The 13,468-nt window shown below is 38.1% G+C and overlaps 1 protein-coding gene and 1 pseudogene across 1 annotated transcript; both read right to left on the reverse strand.

The window, feature by feature from the left end:
• Window positions 1–1,480: 1,480 nt before the first annotated feature.
• Window positions 1,481–3,249, reverse strand: LOC147421371 (uncharacterized; annotated as a pseudogene).
• Window positions 3,250–4,204: 955 nt separating this feature from the next.
• Window positions 4,205–5,252, reverse strand: LOC147421372 (uncharacterized). The gene is made up of 2 exons (XM_086504945.1): window positions 4,664–5,252; window positions 4,205–4,473 (listed from the first exon to the last, which is right to left on the reverse strand). The coding sequence occupies exons 1-2, from the start codon at window positions 5,250–5,252 to the stop codon at window positions 4,205–4,207; spliced, it is 858 nt and encodes a 285-aa protein (XP_086361071.1).
• Window positions 5,253–13,468: the final 8,216 nt, after the last annotated feature.

The raw sequence follows: 13,468 nt of genomic DNA on the forward strand, positions 1-13,468 counted from the left end.
GGATATGCTCATTGCTTGGATCTCCACACTAGAGTGCGACTTCAGTTCTTTGGACTCTCTAGGAGAGTTTACCCCTGAGATGTGTGAGATAAGGCATCTTGCAACTACATCCAGAGCTTGGCTTGGATGGTAGTGAGGTTACTCTTCTTCACTCCTGATCATTTGGATTTCTACTTCAAAGTTTCTTATACAAATCCTCGATAACCTTATATCAAACTTATCTCCCAACCTGGGCAGTAGGCCACTTCCAGCTCATTCACATTGAGAGCCACACCGAGATGCAGTTTGGTGGCATTTTTTGTGCTTTTTTTTTTTTTGTTGACACCGGAGGATCGAAGGTAGGAGATACAGGCAAGATGACTCAAAAAAATTGGTAAGACCTTTCCTCTTCTCAGAGATTATTCACAGCACCGATTGCTCAATCTGGCTTCCATTCTTCATATAGGATGATTGTGGTGCGGAAATATTTTTCTAACCACACCTCTTCTCGTAGGTCCTACATAGCGAAGAATGTTGAGTCTGGCTCCCCCTCATTTTGGATTACCCTACCCATTTCTGATGGGACACCATCCGGTGGTAGTCCATGCAGTCTATCGGTGGTTGTTGCACCTTGCGGTAGCTTCTACAGTGCAGAAAGTTTAGTCTGGCTTTCGTTGTTTTGGAGGACGTTTATGGTGCATATTACAACATCTAGCCTTCCTCAGTTTTTCACAGCTTAGCCACCTGAATACACTAGGTTGCAAGTTCAACAAAGAGTCATAAAAAAGTAGCACGAGTCGTGAGTTGTCATTTGCAAGGGTGCATCCAAAATTTCACAACAACATAAAAAAGAGCACTTTTTAAGTAAAAAAATGCATTACAAAAAAGAGTTTTTTTTTTAATAAAAAAACTACTTTGTCATATTTCTATATTATAGCATTACTTGATGGATTCTTGATCTTTAAAAAGAAATAATTATTTTAATAAAAAGACAAGATAAGCACAGCCTACAATTCTCTAGTTTCTAAAATTGGCCATAGAAACAACATTTTTGATCTTTATGTAGTCCTTAACCAACATTGTCACTCTACATATCAAATTTCATAGACATGGTGCTTTAATAACTACATAAGCTATAGATATATGAAGAACATTCAAGATAAATGTGAAGATATTGGGCTTGCATGCATGGATTTTCTCCAAGCAAGCTCAAAAAAGCTTTATTCTTACAATGAAACTCCATCACGTCATGCCATATAAACTTGAAAACATTGAGAATTAAGCAAATAATAAAAAGCACAAATCAAAATAAGTATCTTCACATCAAAATGTCAAGTTTTTTAGCATAAACATAGTTCGATGAGTTTAAAGTCATTAAAACTATGCTTGAATGGGAAGACCTCATTTCTTGTCTCCTCTCCCATTGAAGTTATTTGATGAGCAGTGTCACTAGCTTGATCCTCAACCTCTACATTATCTGGTTCCAAATCCACAAGATCAACTATCTCCCCAACTTTCTTACTACCAATTGGAGGTTGCGGCTCTCCAAATGCATCAAAGAAGCGAGGATCAGATGCCATGCTTTTCGTTCCCACCTCTTGGAACTCGTCTGGTAAATTTTTAAGAGTTGTGACTCGTTGCTCAATAAATATATGTTTGCAGGTTGCCGCGATGGATGTCCATAGCATAGCTCTCACACATCAACATAAAATATCAATACAAGGAAAGCGACCAGGATGAGGCATGGAAACTCACTAGGTTGTCATTCCTAATGAACTGAACTCGATGAGATGTAACTACTAACTCTGCAAGCAAATCATACGCACTAAAGCCAAGTAATCTGCCTATGTCCTTCTACACAGCTCTACACTCATCACGCCCGTTTACCATGCAAATCATATCGGATTCGCACGAAACTTGAAGTGGAGCTAGAGGGGACTATTTAGAATCTATCCTATCATTGTTACAGCATTCTGGGTAGGTACATGGATCGCGATCGTTCGTCCCAAAGTAAGAAAAAACAATAAACAAATGATCCTAAAGGGCTGTTTTAGGGTCCCTAAAGCCTCTCCTAGAGTCAAAACAACATAAAATACGCATATAAGCTCTCAAAACAGCGATTTAAAGCTCCAAACACGTGGTTGAAAACCTACACCAAATCTCGAATGCTTACACTTGAATAAAAGATCAAAGTAAGAGGAACATAATGCAATAAACGAATCTGAATTTGGATTACCGTAGCCACAGTAGCAATGATTACAAGTTGGAGCAAGAGATATCTCTCAGTACGTACACCATTTCTTCAAACTTCCCATGAAAGATGATAATGTTCAAACTTGCAAAACTTGACCTTTATAGTTTAGGTCTTTACAAATGGCTTGTCCGGCCAAAAGCTCCTAAACTTCTAACTGGCTCTCTAATATACAATTGCTCCCAGAAAAATAATCATAATTCTTTTACAAGTTCCCGGCTTAGAGATGCTCTCTTACAAAAGAATTTTACAAGGGTTTCCCACTAAAATGTGACTCCTTCTCTGGAAACCGCAACTTCGTCCACCAAACAATTTAACTTGAAGTGGATCACATTCCAAAGCAACCACATTTTGGCCTTGCTTCAATGCACTAACAGTTGTATTGCCTATCCCCGCAAAGAGGTCCATTACCCATTCTCCTCTCATTGAGATTAAATCAATCAAATCCATCATCAAAAGTTGACACTTTTGATATGGATTTATGACTCCCTATACATCTGCACCAGTATGTTTGAACTTTTTTCAGAATCTGGGTTGTTCAAAAACATTTGTGTGATTTGGTTTCACCACAAAATTGTATGATCCTTTACTCTGCACACCTAGAGATGAGTAAAATCGAATGGTAGCAAACTCCCAAGCCCAAGAAAGGCGATCAAGCTTATATCCATGAATGTTTGGCTTTATCCTGCAGAAAAATAGCTTAGATGTTAGAAGAAAGCAAAAAATAATACCGTACTACTAGTATAAAACTTCAAAGGTTTCACTTACCATGTTAGCATTTGACATGTCATGTTTGAGTCAGTGAAAGATTTTTGCGCTGCAGTAATTTGATCATGGGCATGAAAAAATACTAGTGACCAAGAGTCACAAGTAGTTATTTTTCCAAAAGCCTCTATAATTTTTTTATAGGCACATACTCCATACTTTACATCATCATTGACAGATTTTGGGGCACTAAAACCATAAGGAGCATCTGCAATGGCTAGTGTGTAAGACCGTGGGGTCAAAAATGTGCTCATTTCTTCAACCCTGCCTTCATGAACACACCAATGATATGGAGACTCATCTACATTATCGGGAATATAAAGTGAGAGACCAGGAGTGATTTCAAAGCTTTGGGGTTGTTGTCTCGTTTGCCTCTTAGCACGACATCATTACAAGAATTGTTCAAAGTCAAGAGGGATCTGCTTGATGGCAATCCGTTGATCTTTGTTCTAGAATACACAACAAAGATATAAGAGAAAAGAAAAAGGCTTAATTAATAAAAGATAAATTTGAATTCTAACTAGAGTTTATTTTATAATTTGTAAGTGGATTCTAGAATCCTCAAAGAATAAGCTTTAAAACCCATGAAATAAATCAAAAGTTAAATAATCCATGGGATTCTAGAATCCAATCACATGCAAAATAAAAAGACTTGAACTTTGGATTTCAGAATCCAAATGGTTTTCTTGAGATTCTAGAATCCAAACCCAAAAATAGCAAATGGGACATTGATTTAAGATTTTAAAAACTAAAGGTCACCTTAGGATTCTGGAATCCAAATCCACATGAATGTAATGTAATAAGGCTATCACAAGATTCCAAAATATTTAAACGAAATACTAGAAGATATTTAAAGTCATTTTTGGCCAAATACTAAGGTATTTTAGACATAGTTTAAATAACGAGAAATTATAACCTGCAAGGGGAACAACTCACCATGTTAAAAAATAGGAACATGTACTTCTCCAACACATGGTGTTTGCGTGAGTCTGGATGGTACTGCACCACCTCGTCCCAATTAGAGCAATTCAATTTTTCAATCATTATTCTTCGCATGTGCAACATGGTCTTTTGCCTGATGATAGATAAAGAGAAATATTATTCATGATAGAAAGAAAAACATCAATGAATATTTTAAATCGTTATAATTACAAACCTTTAAAATTCTTCTCCTATTTGCTCTAGAGAGATGCTTCCACCCTTCACACGTTAGAGTACAACAATAATCAATGATTTTTCATGTATTCCTTGCAATTGTCTCCATGGTGTTATTTTCATATCTTCGGGGATGGGCTTTGGTGAATCCTCTTTTGAGATACCTTTTCCTTTGAAATATGCATGGGACTTGCTTAGCTTCTGACCCTTTAGCTTTCCCTGCTCATGTAGCTTGAAGATCTCCTCTTGTAGGTCCCAAACTTCTCTGTCTCGAAAGGCAAGTTGAAAATAGTTGTCATACTGTTTAGTATTAGTCTTTTGACCTGCTCCACGGCCACCTTTCTTTTTCACTTCAAGGCCACACTTTTCACAAAGTGCTACTCAAAATTTTTCTTTGACTTTTCCACCACGCTTTATGGTATCAACCCACTCATTATGAAAGAATCTTATCTTTTGAATGAAAGACATCTCCAAATGAAAGTCCAAGTCAATGTTTTGGTCAAGGGAAAGAACCTTTTGCCACCTCAATCAATGAGTGAGTGCCCCCAAGAACCCAATATGTATAGGACTCAGCATTGGCCTTTACCCAAGAATTTTTAGTAGGACATTGTTGTCTATCCACCAAAACAAGCAAAGGTAACACAATGGCATTTGGCTTGTCTTTCATTTTGAACTTTATGTTATGAACATGCTGCTCAATACAGCTTTCACGAACCTCTAAGAGTTGTTTTCCTGTGTCAGGATCCACTGGTGGACATTCAATTACACTTATGGGCAAAAATATGGGCAAAGAATCTACCATGTTATTTTGTTTAACCCTTTGTCTCATAACATTTAAAGAGCTTGAATCTCTTGTATCACGGAAAGGGGCACCAAGAACAGATGGAACAATCCCTGATTCAAGAAGAAACTTAGACTCTTTTGGTTTACCTGACTCTTTTCTTTGTTTCTTGCTTGTAGCAGGGGTTTGCATCACTCTTGAAGGGAGCATGTCCCTTTGAACCTCTTCATCACTAGAAGAAATTGAATCATCTTCCTCCTCTCCTTCTTCTTCCATGTAGTCGCTTGAAGATGTATTCTTTGAGCCAAAAAAGCTCTCCATCACTTCAGTATAGCCTCTCCCAAATGTCTACAACCATTAACAATGAAGTTCCTTGAATATTTTAAGCTAAAACAAAAAATATAAAAAAGGAACAATAAAAATTGAATTCTTATCAAGCCTCGTGTTTTCATGGCATCAATCATCAAGTCTCTTGTGCTTACAAGATTCACCTCAGTGATCTCAAAGTCTTTCAATTGAACAAGAACAGGAAGGAGACTTTAGTAATTACGCTCTTGTAGTCATATCAAGAGTGAAATGTAATTTAGAATCCACGAGATGCAACAAAATAAGACTTTAGGACTGTGGAATATCGCTATACAGGAAAGTGTTGTGTGCTATCTAGAACTTAGTAGAAAGTAAAAAAAAACGATGGTTTGGAACTCCAGAGTATCTATGGTAAGGATAAAGAAAGAAATATTTTCACAAACACGTCTAGACTCAAGTGGATTCTAGAATCCATTTGGAATACCAAACAAGCGCGAAGGGGACATAACAATGGAGCATATTGGTCAATGTTAGAAGAGCAAAAACGACAACAGGACGACGGCAAGTGCATGCTGTCTCCAATTCTTTTTTCAGAACAAACATGCACATGTCAGATCCACCATGCCATCAAAACACTGTCAACCTCGACACATGCTACACGGCTTTAGCGTGTGTCGATGCCAAAAGTGTTTTGATGGCATGATGGATCAAACATGTGCATGTTCATTATGAAAAAAAAATTGAGACAGCATGCACTTGTCGTCGTCCTGTTGTCGTTTTTTCCATCTGCGCACCACCAAAGCGCTCTCTTTTTCAACATCTGTGCATGGATTTTAATGAAAAACGATTTGGATACATTTTTTCCTGTTTGTGGCTCCAAACACTACTGCTTCTCTTGTCTCATCACGTTTGCTAGAGGGGTGTGTCTGTGTACATTCTTTGCCTTAAACATTGTAGTTTTTGGATTCCAAAATCCTGTTTTTTTTTTAAATCGGATTCTGGAATCCATAGTCTCTATAAACACGGATTCTAAAATCCACAATTTTTGTAAACAAGAATTCTGAAGACCAGAGTCTAGGTAAAAACGGATTCTAGAATCCATAGTCTCCGTAAAAGAGGATTCTGGAATCACAATCTACATAAAAACGGAATCTAGAATCCACAATCTCCGAAAAAACGGATTTTGGAATCTAGTTTTACAAAATATTGGATTCCAGAATCCATTTCATTCATAAAACCAGATTCTGGAATCTACTTTTGCAAAAAAACTGGATTCCAGAATCCACTTTTTTGTGGACTAAAATTCTAGAATCCTCTTAGTTAGATTCCAAAATCTAGTTTTTCACGACATTGGCTTCCGGAATCCACCATTTTAACAAAATTGGATTCTAAAATCCACATTTCTAAAAATCACCAAATATTGCACAAAGTTGGATTCCAGAATTCACTTTGATTGACAAGTTACATTTCACATGCAATATTGGCCTTAAAAATTGGATTCTAGAATCCAACTTTATCATAGGCTTCAATTCTAGAAGAAGTTATACTACTCTTGTCTTTGTTGAAAAAATTGAACTAGTAAGACATGTCTTTTTATTCTAAAAGCTTGTTATTTTATGAAAATAAACAATAGGATTCTTGAATCCAAATTTTTGTTTCACTTTAGATTTTAATCATTATATTGTGCTTCACTTTTTGAAACAGTTACTTATAAAAAACACAGTTTGTTTTAGCACTAAAAAATTTTAAGTGACCTAGTTGTTTTTCAAATTTTCTACAATTTAACCTAAAAATGTCAATACATAGAACTCAAGAATTCTAAAAACTAAAAATACTAAAAACTTTGAATTAATGCTCCAAATATTGAATAATCCAAAAATTCTTGCTTACCTTGAAAAAAGAATTGTTAAAAAGAAGCATAATTGCAAGCGAGTGCGATGAGTGCTCTAGAGCTTGGAATACAAATTCTGCATGTGAAAAATGAGATCTTAGTCGCCTTTTAAAGCCTCTTGTTTTTTAATATAATATATTTTTATTATTTTTAAAAATAAATTTTATTAAAAACCCCCTATTAAGTCTCCCTTCAGAGCTATATTCATGCAAGTTGCTTCATTTTGTTTGTCACACTCTACCAAATGGAGCTTCTAAGTAGTCCTAGTAATGTAGAACCCTTTTGTCCTTCTATGGCACTAACACCTTCTTTAAACAAAACTTTTCTTGCTACTGAGGGAACTCCAATTTATTAACGGTGCTCAAGAAGAGTTTCTTTTAATGTGGTGGACAAAGAACTACAACATCTTCATGCGAATGAAGCAATTAACAACACATACCATGAGCAACAACGGACTCAAGGGGTAAGAGGTCAGAGAAAACAACGACTTCTTTCAAGGTGAGAAGTTCGAGAAACATCTAGAGAGTTTTGTTGTGCCAAAAACTGTTTGAGAAGCTAAGGGTTTCAGAAAACCCAACAAGAGCGTAGCAATTTTTTCAATTTAAAGAGGGGTCCACAGAATGTATTGTTGAGGTCATGTATACGTTGCTCCACCTCGTCAATAAAATATGTTGTATTGAATGTTGTTGTTTGCAGAGCGAGTTTCCTAAAGGTATTTAGCATAAGCAATTTAACAATTCAAAAAATCATAGCGAACCTGAGCCAAGAAAGTGTTTCTTTATCATTTAGCACACATGAAATACCCCAATATTGTTTCCTCAAACAATGGTTGGGAAATTTTATCACCTTTAATGGAGAAGTTCTACCTAACTCAAACTTCACACATCTATGTATGCAATTCATATGTGGAGTCACAAAAAGATAGTCTAAACTCCATTCTTTCGGTACCATCTTTCTTGCAAATTTGGAGGCAAGAATTTCATCATGTTAAAATTCCCAAGAAGATCAGGATGGGTGTTTGCCAGATATGTTCACAGTTAAAAGCAAACCAAGACACATCAAAGACTACAAAGGACAAATGTAAGTTATTTTAGTTTGGGTAATTAAATTAAATACTTCTCTCAAAAATTTCAAAAATCTAACACTCTTCAAACTCTTTTACAGTTCCCATTCTACAAGCATTGAAAACCCACAGGGAGCAAAAAGTACAAAGCGCCAAAAGCTAGCAAAGCACATGAAAAAGTGTTTAGAGAAGAAAGACAAATATCTAGGCCTAGTCATTGATGGCATGGATCAGGAGAAAACAATGTTTCCACATTTTATGCGTCCTCCAAAGAATCGCAAAGAGGAAAACTTCATCCAGCTCCATGTTGTTGGAGCCTTAGTTTTCAATGGTTTCATGTCATCAAGGATCTTAATTAATTTTCCAAATATTCATAATGATCCTACTTTGACAATCACCATCATTCAGAACATCATTGAAGAATGGCAAGGTGAACTACCACATGTCCTCTACTTGCAACTTGATAACACTAGTAGAGAAAAAAAAATCCAAGCTCTCCTTGGATACTTGAATATGCTGGTGCAAAGGAAGATATTCAAAAATGTGAATCTTGGGTTTTTACTAGTGGGAGACACACATGACCAAATTGACCAAATGGTTAGCAGGTTCTTGATCAAGTTGGCAAAGAAAAGTGCATTTAACCTTCCACAAATCTGTGTCTTCACTACAAGACGTCGCGTAGAAATCGGCACACGTACCGATGAAATAGCTTTACTTTTTAAACTAAAAAGCGCTGAAATAAGCCTCAAAAGAGATGCCGGTATCGTAGTGTCGGAATGACCATCGGTATAGCGGGCATCGAAATACACCTTTTAATAAGCATCGGAATATGCAACGTAATAAGCACTGGTATTTATATATTAAATTCTGACGCTCATACCGCTGCCCCTACCGACGCTGATACCATCACCTATATCGATGACCAAAACCTCCAAATTGTTTTTTGGACAGAGAAGGCTGGGAGCTAATGCTGCATGTACTACAGCAAAAGAAAAGATCCCTCTCTGCCCAAAGGAAGAGTGCACAAGCAACCGCACTCCACCTACAAGCTGACGCTATAGAGCGAGTGTATGGCAATTAGCCAAATTATAAGAATAACATAGCTTGTTAACATAATAAAAACATGAGTCGAAAACTGTAAAACCAGAAACATAACCTGTTTTCCATACCATAACCATTACCATAACTTGCTTGTCATACCATAACCATAACATCCATACAATCATTGCACAACCATAACCATAACTATCACATGATTGCTATACCATCATAGCACAACCATAACCATCACCTGATTGCCATACCATAATTGCACAGCCATAACCATAAGTATAACAATAACCATAACCATAACCATAACCATCAGATGATTGTCATACCATCATAGAAAAACATAATCTTAAGTTGATTGTCAAACCTTAACCATAACATCTGTGCCATACCATAAACATACCCATAAACCATAAACGTAACCATAAACATAAGCACTACAAAATTTTACATATGCAAACAATCACTGAGTGAGAAGAACCTCATGGTAAAGCCTCCCAATTGACGTCCTCCTGCAACTGGGTCAAAAGGGACACAACTCCATGCTTGTACCCATACTTCTCCTCTTGGCGTGTCGGAAAGCGCTTCACGACAACTTCCTGCAAAATTATGGTTTAATCATTAGATAAATCTTCAAATAACAAATATATTATCAATAATTTGAAGCATACATATAATACTTACAAACTCATGTCAAAGCATATCGTAGCCTCCACTCCCAAGATGTGATGCTCCAGTAGACTCCAAACGTGCTCTGGCTGTATCGCTTTGCTGCTAAAATCTATCCGGATTGTCTTGTGTCTCTTGTGCAATCCCCGTCCACTCCTCTGCGTCCAACCATGCTAGCTTGGGACTGCGATCATTGTACCTTTCTCTCACTTCTGTCCAATGGTGTGACATTGTGGACTTCGCTACGCTCAAAATCTAGTTGTTCGAGACTTGATCGCACCCCTCTGCCGGCATGTACTCTCTCTAAATGGCATCGAAGATGTAATTCTTTCCCTCAACATCGAGGTTTTCCCAAATCTCCATCATAGAGTGACCAAACTGAATCATATAGAGTTGTTGAATCCTCTATCTCATGGACTTTCCGACCCTATCTACCACAACAGCCCCATCCCTGCTCTTGTACACCTTTCTAGGATCATGCTCGTGTCATCCCCAAGGTGTATGTGGTGTCAAGGTTAGGGACTTGCTACGCGCCGTGTGCGAGCCACGAAGGCTCCTAGCACACAGTCATACAACAGACAAACTCACAACGGAGAATGGTGTGTCACTCACCTTCCTGCGTAGTTGCGAATGAAGGATTCCCACGCCGCGAAGAAGAGGGAGACGTCGCTACGTCGCGCTCAACCGCCTCGCCGCCGTCGTGCCGCCGCAACGCTCGATCGCACACACACTCTCACACACTCTCTCTCTCTCTCTCACACACACACACGCACACACACAAGGAGATGGTGAAGGAGAAAGTGGAGATGGAGCAAGAGCAGCTTCTATTGCACAATGAGAGAATGACTCAATTTTAGGTTTAATTGGCTTTTATGTGAGCTCACCCCATTCACACTTGGGCACCCATGCTTAGCCAACTAACCCTAGCATGTTCGTGTTAGAGTGCGCCTCTCATCGGCGATCACTCTACCTTTCTCTATTGGACCGACAAGCCCGATGCCTGACTCTACTTAAATAAATAATACAGTTACGGTGTCCGTCGTAGGCGATAGGGTGTCCGTGAGCCACGAGGGTTAACATTGCCCCCCTTCCTGATGTAGATTCCGTCCTTGGAAGCTATTGAGTTGAAGCTTGGTATGTCCATGTTGTAGAGCATCTAGATTTGAATCTGCAAGGCAAAGTCACTGTTTTAGCAAGCAGAATTATATTGCCATAAATCATGAGGGGAATGTAAAGTACATGTGGAAATGAGTAAATGCAAGATTTATGAAATGTTAGACTGCCATTAAGGACAAATAAATTGCACTTTGAGTAAATTAATTAATCAAGAGTTTTGAGCTTATGGGTGAGTCTATCAATTAGTTAGCTATGACTAAGGATAAAACAACTACTCTAGTACTAGCTAAGCTAAGAAGATTATCTAAATGCAAGATTCCCTAATTGTGCTTTTCAGCTTTGATTAGCCAACTCGCTCTCACAACTACAAACAAAAGCTTGAAATGTTAACTGTAAGCTCAATGGAAGTCTTTTAATTTTTATTGTTTTTTTTTTAAAAAAAAATTTAATACTTTTTTACTTTGGGTCACAATCATGTGACGTGTGTGCTTATTTTGTATGTCCGGGGTTTTTTGCTTCTCAAGGAAAAGCGCCCACACTGGGAACCTCTAGGGCTCTAGTACCATAGACAATACATGTGAGTGAAGTACCAATTCAAGCCAGGATTTCTCTTCCAGCGTAAGATTTTTCATTTGTGGCACTTCTGTTTTTTTTTTTTTTTTTTGCTTCCATTTCCTTGGTATTCGCACTAGTGTTTTTTGTGGTTTAAGTGAGCAAGCCTTTCTCTGCCTAAAACATTCCTAAGGTCTCAAATACTCGGATAATTTTATTAGCTAGGCCTAGTGGTCAAGTAAATGAGTTAACCTAAAGTCATGGACTCCTAATCTCCAGGCTCATCCATAAGATTAAACTGGAGTTCAATCAACTTAAGCAAAGACAAATTTATACATCTATAATGGCAGATAACAATCATAACTATTGCACTCAAAAAAAGCATGAAAAATCATTATTAGCAATTACACATATCCACCAACATGAATCATGGAAAGTAGCACACCTGGAGGTATGGAGTGGCTCATTTTGTTGAAGCAGATGTTCTCAGCCATGTGGATGGATATCCATATAAGTCCTACCTAACACATCCAAAAACACGCACTATACCTCTAGGAGGCATGTCAGTGTGAAAAATTAAAACTCCTAAAAAACAAACTCAAAACACAATCTAGACCCCTAACCTACCTATCTGTCACCCCTTTTAGAATCAAGGAAAGAGGATATTATATAAACCGGGTGGCCACCCTAAGGCTAGGCCTCTATCTTCATCATCTAGATAAATAAAATCGTTGTCCGTGAGGCCATAGTCTTCCTCCGTCTCTATTAGTTCCTCTTCATCATCCTCTTGTGCAAGCATGCTAATCAAGAACCTCGCGATGCGTGGATACTCATCTTGTGCAAAAGAATAAGCATGTGCCACTGGAGACACATTCGCTATTGGGTAGGGATCACTAGTTAGCCATAGACGTATCAGCCATTCTAACTCCTCAAAATTTCTCTCACATGCAAGGCTCTTTATCAAATCCCATGCGCAAGAAAGTATAGGGTAGCATACGTAGAACACTTGAGGAAAAGACAAAGGGTACCTTTCATCAAAAATAGAAGTGCATGCCTCTGGTGAAGTAGCCATTTCTGACAATACATATAGATTTGGTTAGGCCTTTAAAACATAAGAGTTGTTTTTGTGTGTTTCTTGAATTGACACGGTGAATTTGGTCTTATATGTAAGATCTGATAGGGTGCTCTCTCGTTGCTAGTCGCTCTTGCTCTTTACTATTTTTGTTTTTTGTGAGTATAAGGCTATATATATACATTCCCTAAGATTGGAATTGAGAGGTCAGGGAGGAAGGTTGAGAGGGGAGCGAGTGAATGATTGATGTTAGCAAACACTCCCCCCTTCCTTGGGTAGATCATACCTTTTGGAACGAGGTCTTCACCTTTTGAAACCAATTGTTCCAAGTTGTGAAGGCTTTAACCAATAGTTTTCGACCGCCCTATGCGTTTCATCGAGTTGCAAGGGTGGTAAGGTACTCTCCCATGATTTTACTTGCAACATTGTTGTGGGTGGTGAACTTACCCCGGGAGGTGCAAACTCTTTCGTGCTTGTATGGATATGTACAGTGGTAGGTGGAGGTTGTGTCGAAGCTTCTATTTGCGTATAGGAACTACATGAAGAGCAAGAAGCTTCATTTGATTTCCCTGTTCCTGAGCTAGGTGGAACAAATCGTTCTTTCTTTGGTACCCAAACTAGCTCTAGAGAGGGTGTGTAACATTCCATGATTTTTTCCTTTCCGCGATTTTCAATTTGTTTTGGAGCCACAGGATTGGGTTTACATGGGCCAGGTGACAGGTAAGAGTACACTTTACGTTTGGGCACCCAGATTTGATCATTTCCTTCATAGTATCCTTGGGCTTCCAATAGTCGTTTAGGAATCCAACGCAACGTTT

The sequence above is a fragment of the Adiantum capillus-veneris genome, chromosome 28, assembly GCF_014529385.1.
Source record: "Adiantum capillus-veneris isolate H3 chromosome 28, ASM1452938v2, whole genome shotgun sequence".
Taxonomy (NCBI): domain Eukaryota; kingdom Viridiplantae; phylum Streptophyta; class Polypodiopsida; order Polypodiales; family Pteridaceae; genus Adiantum; species Adiantum capillus-veneris.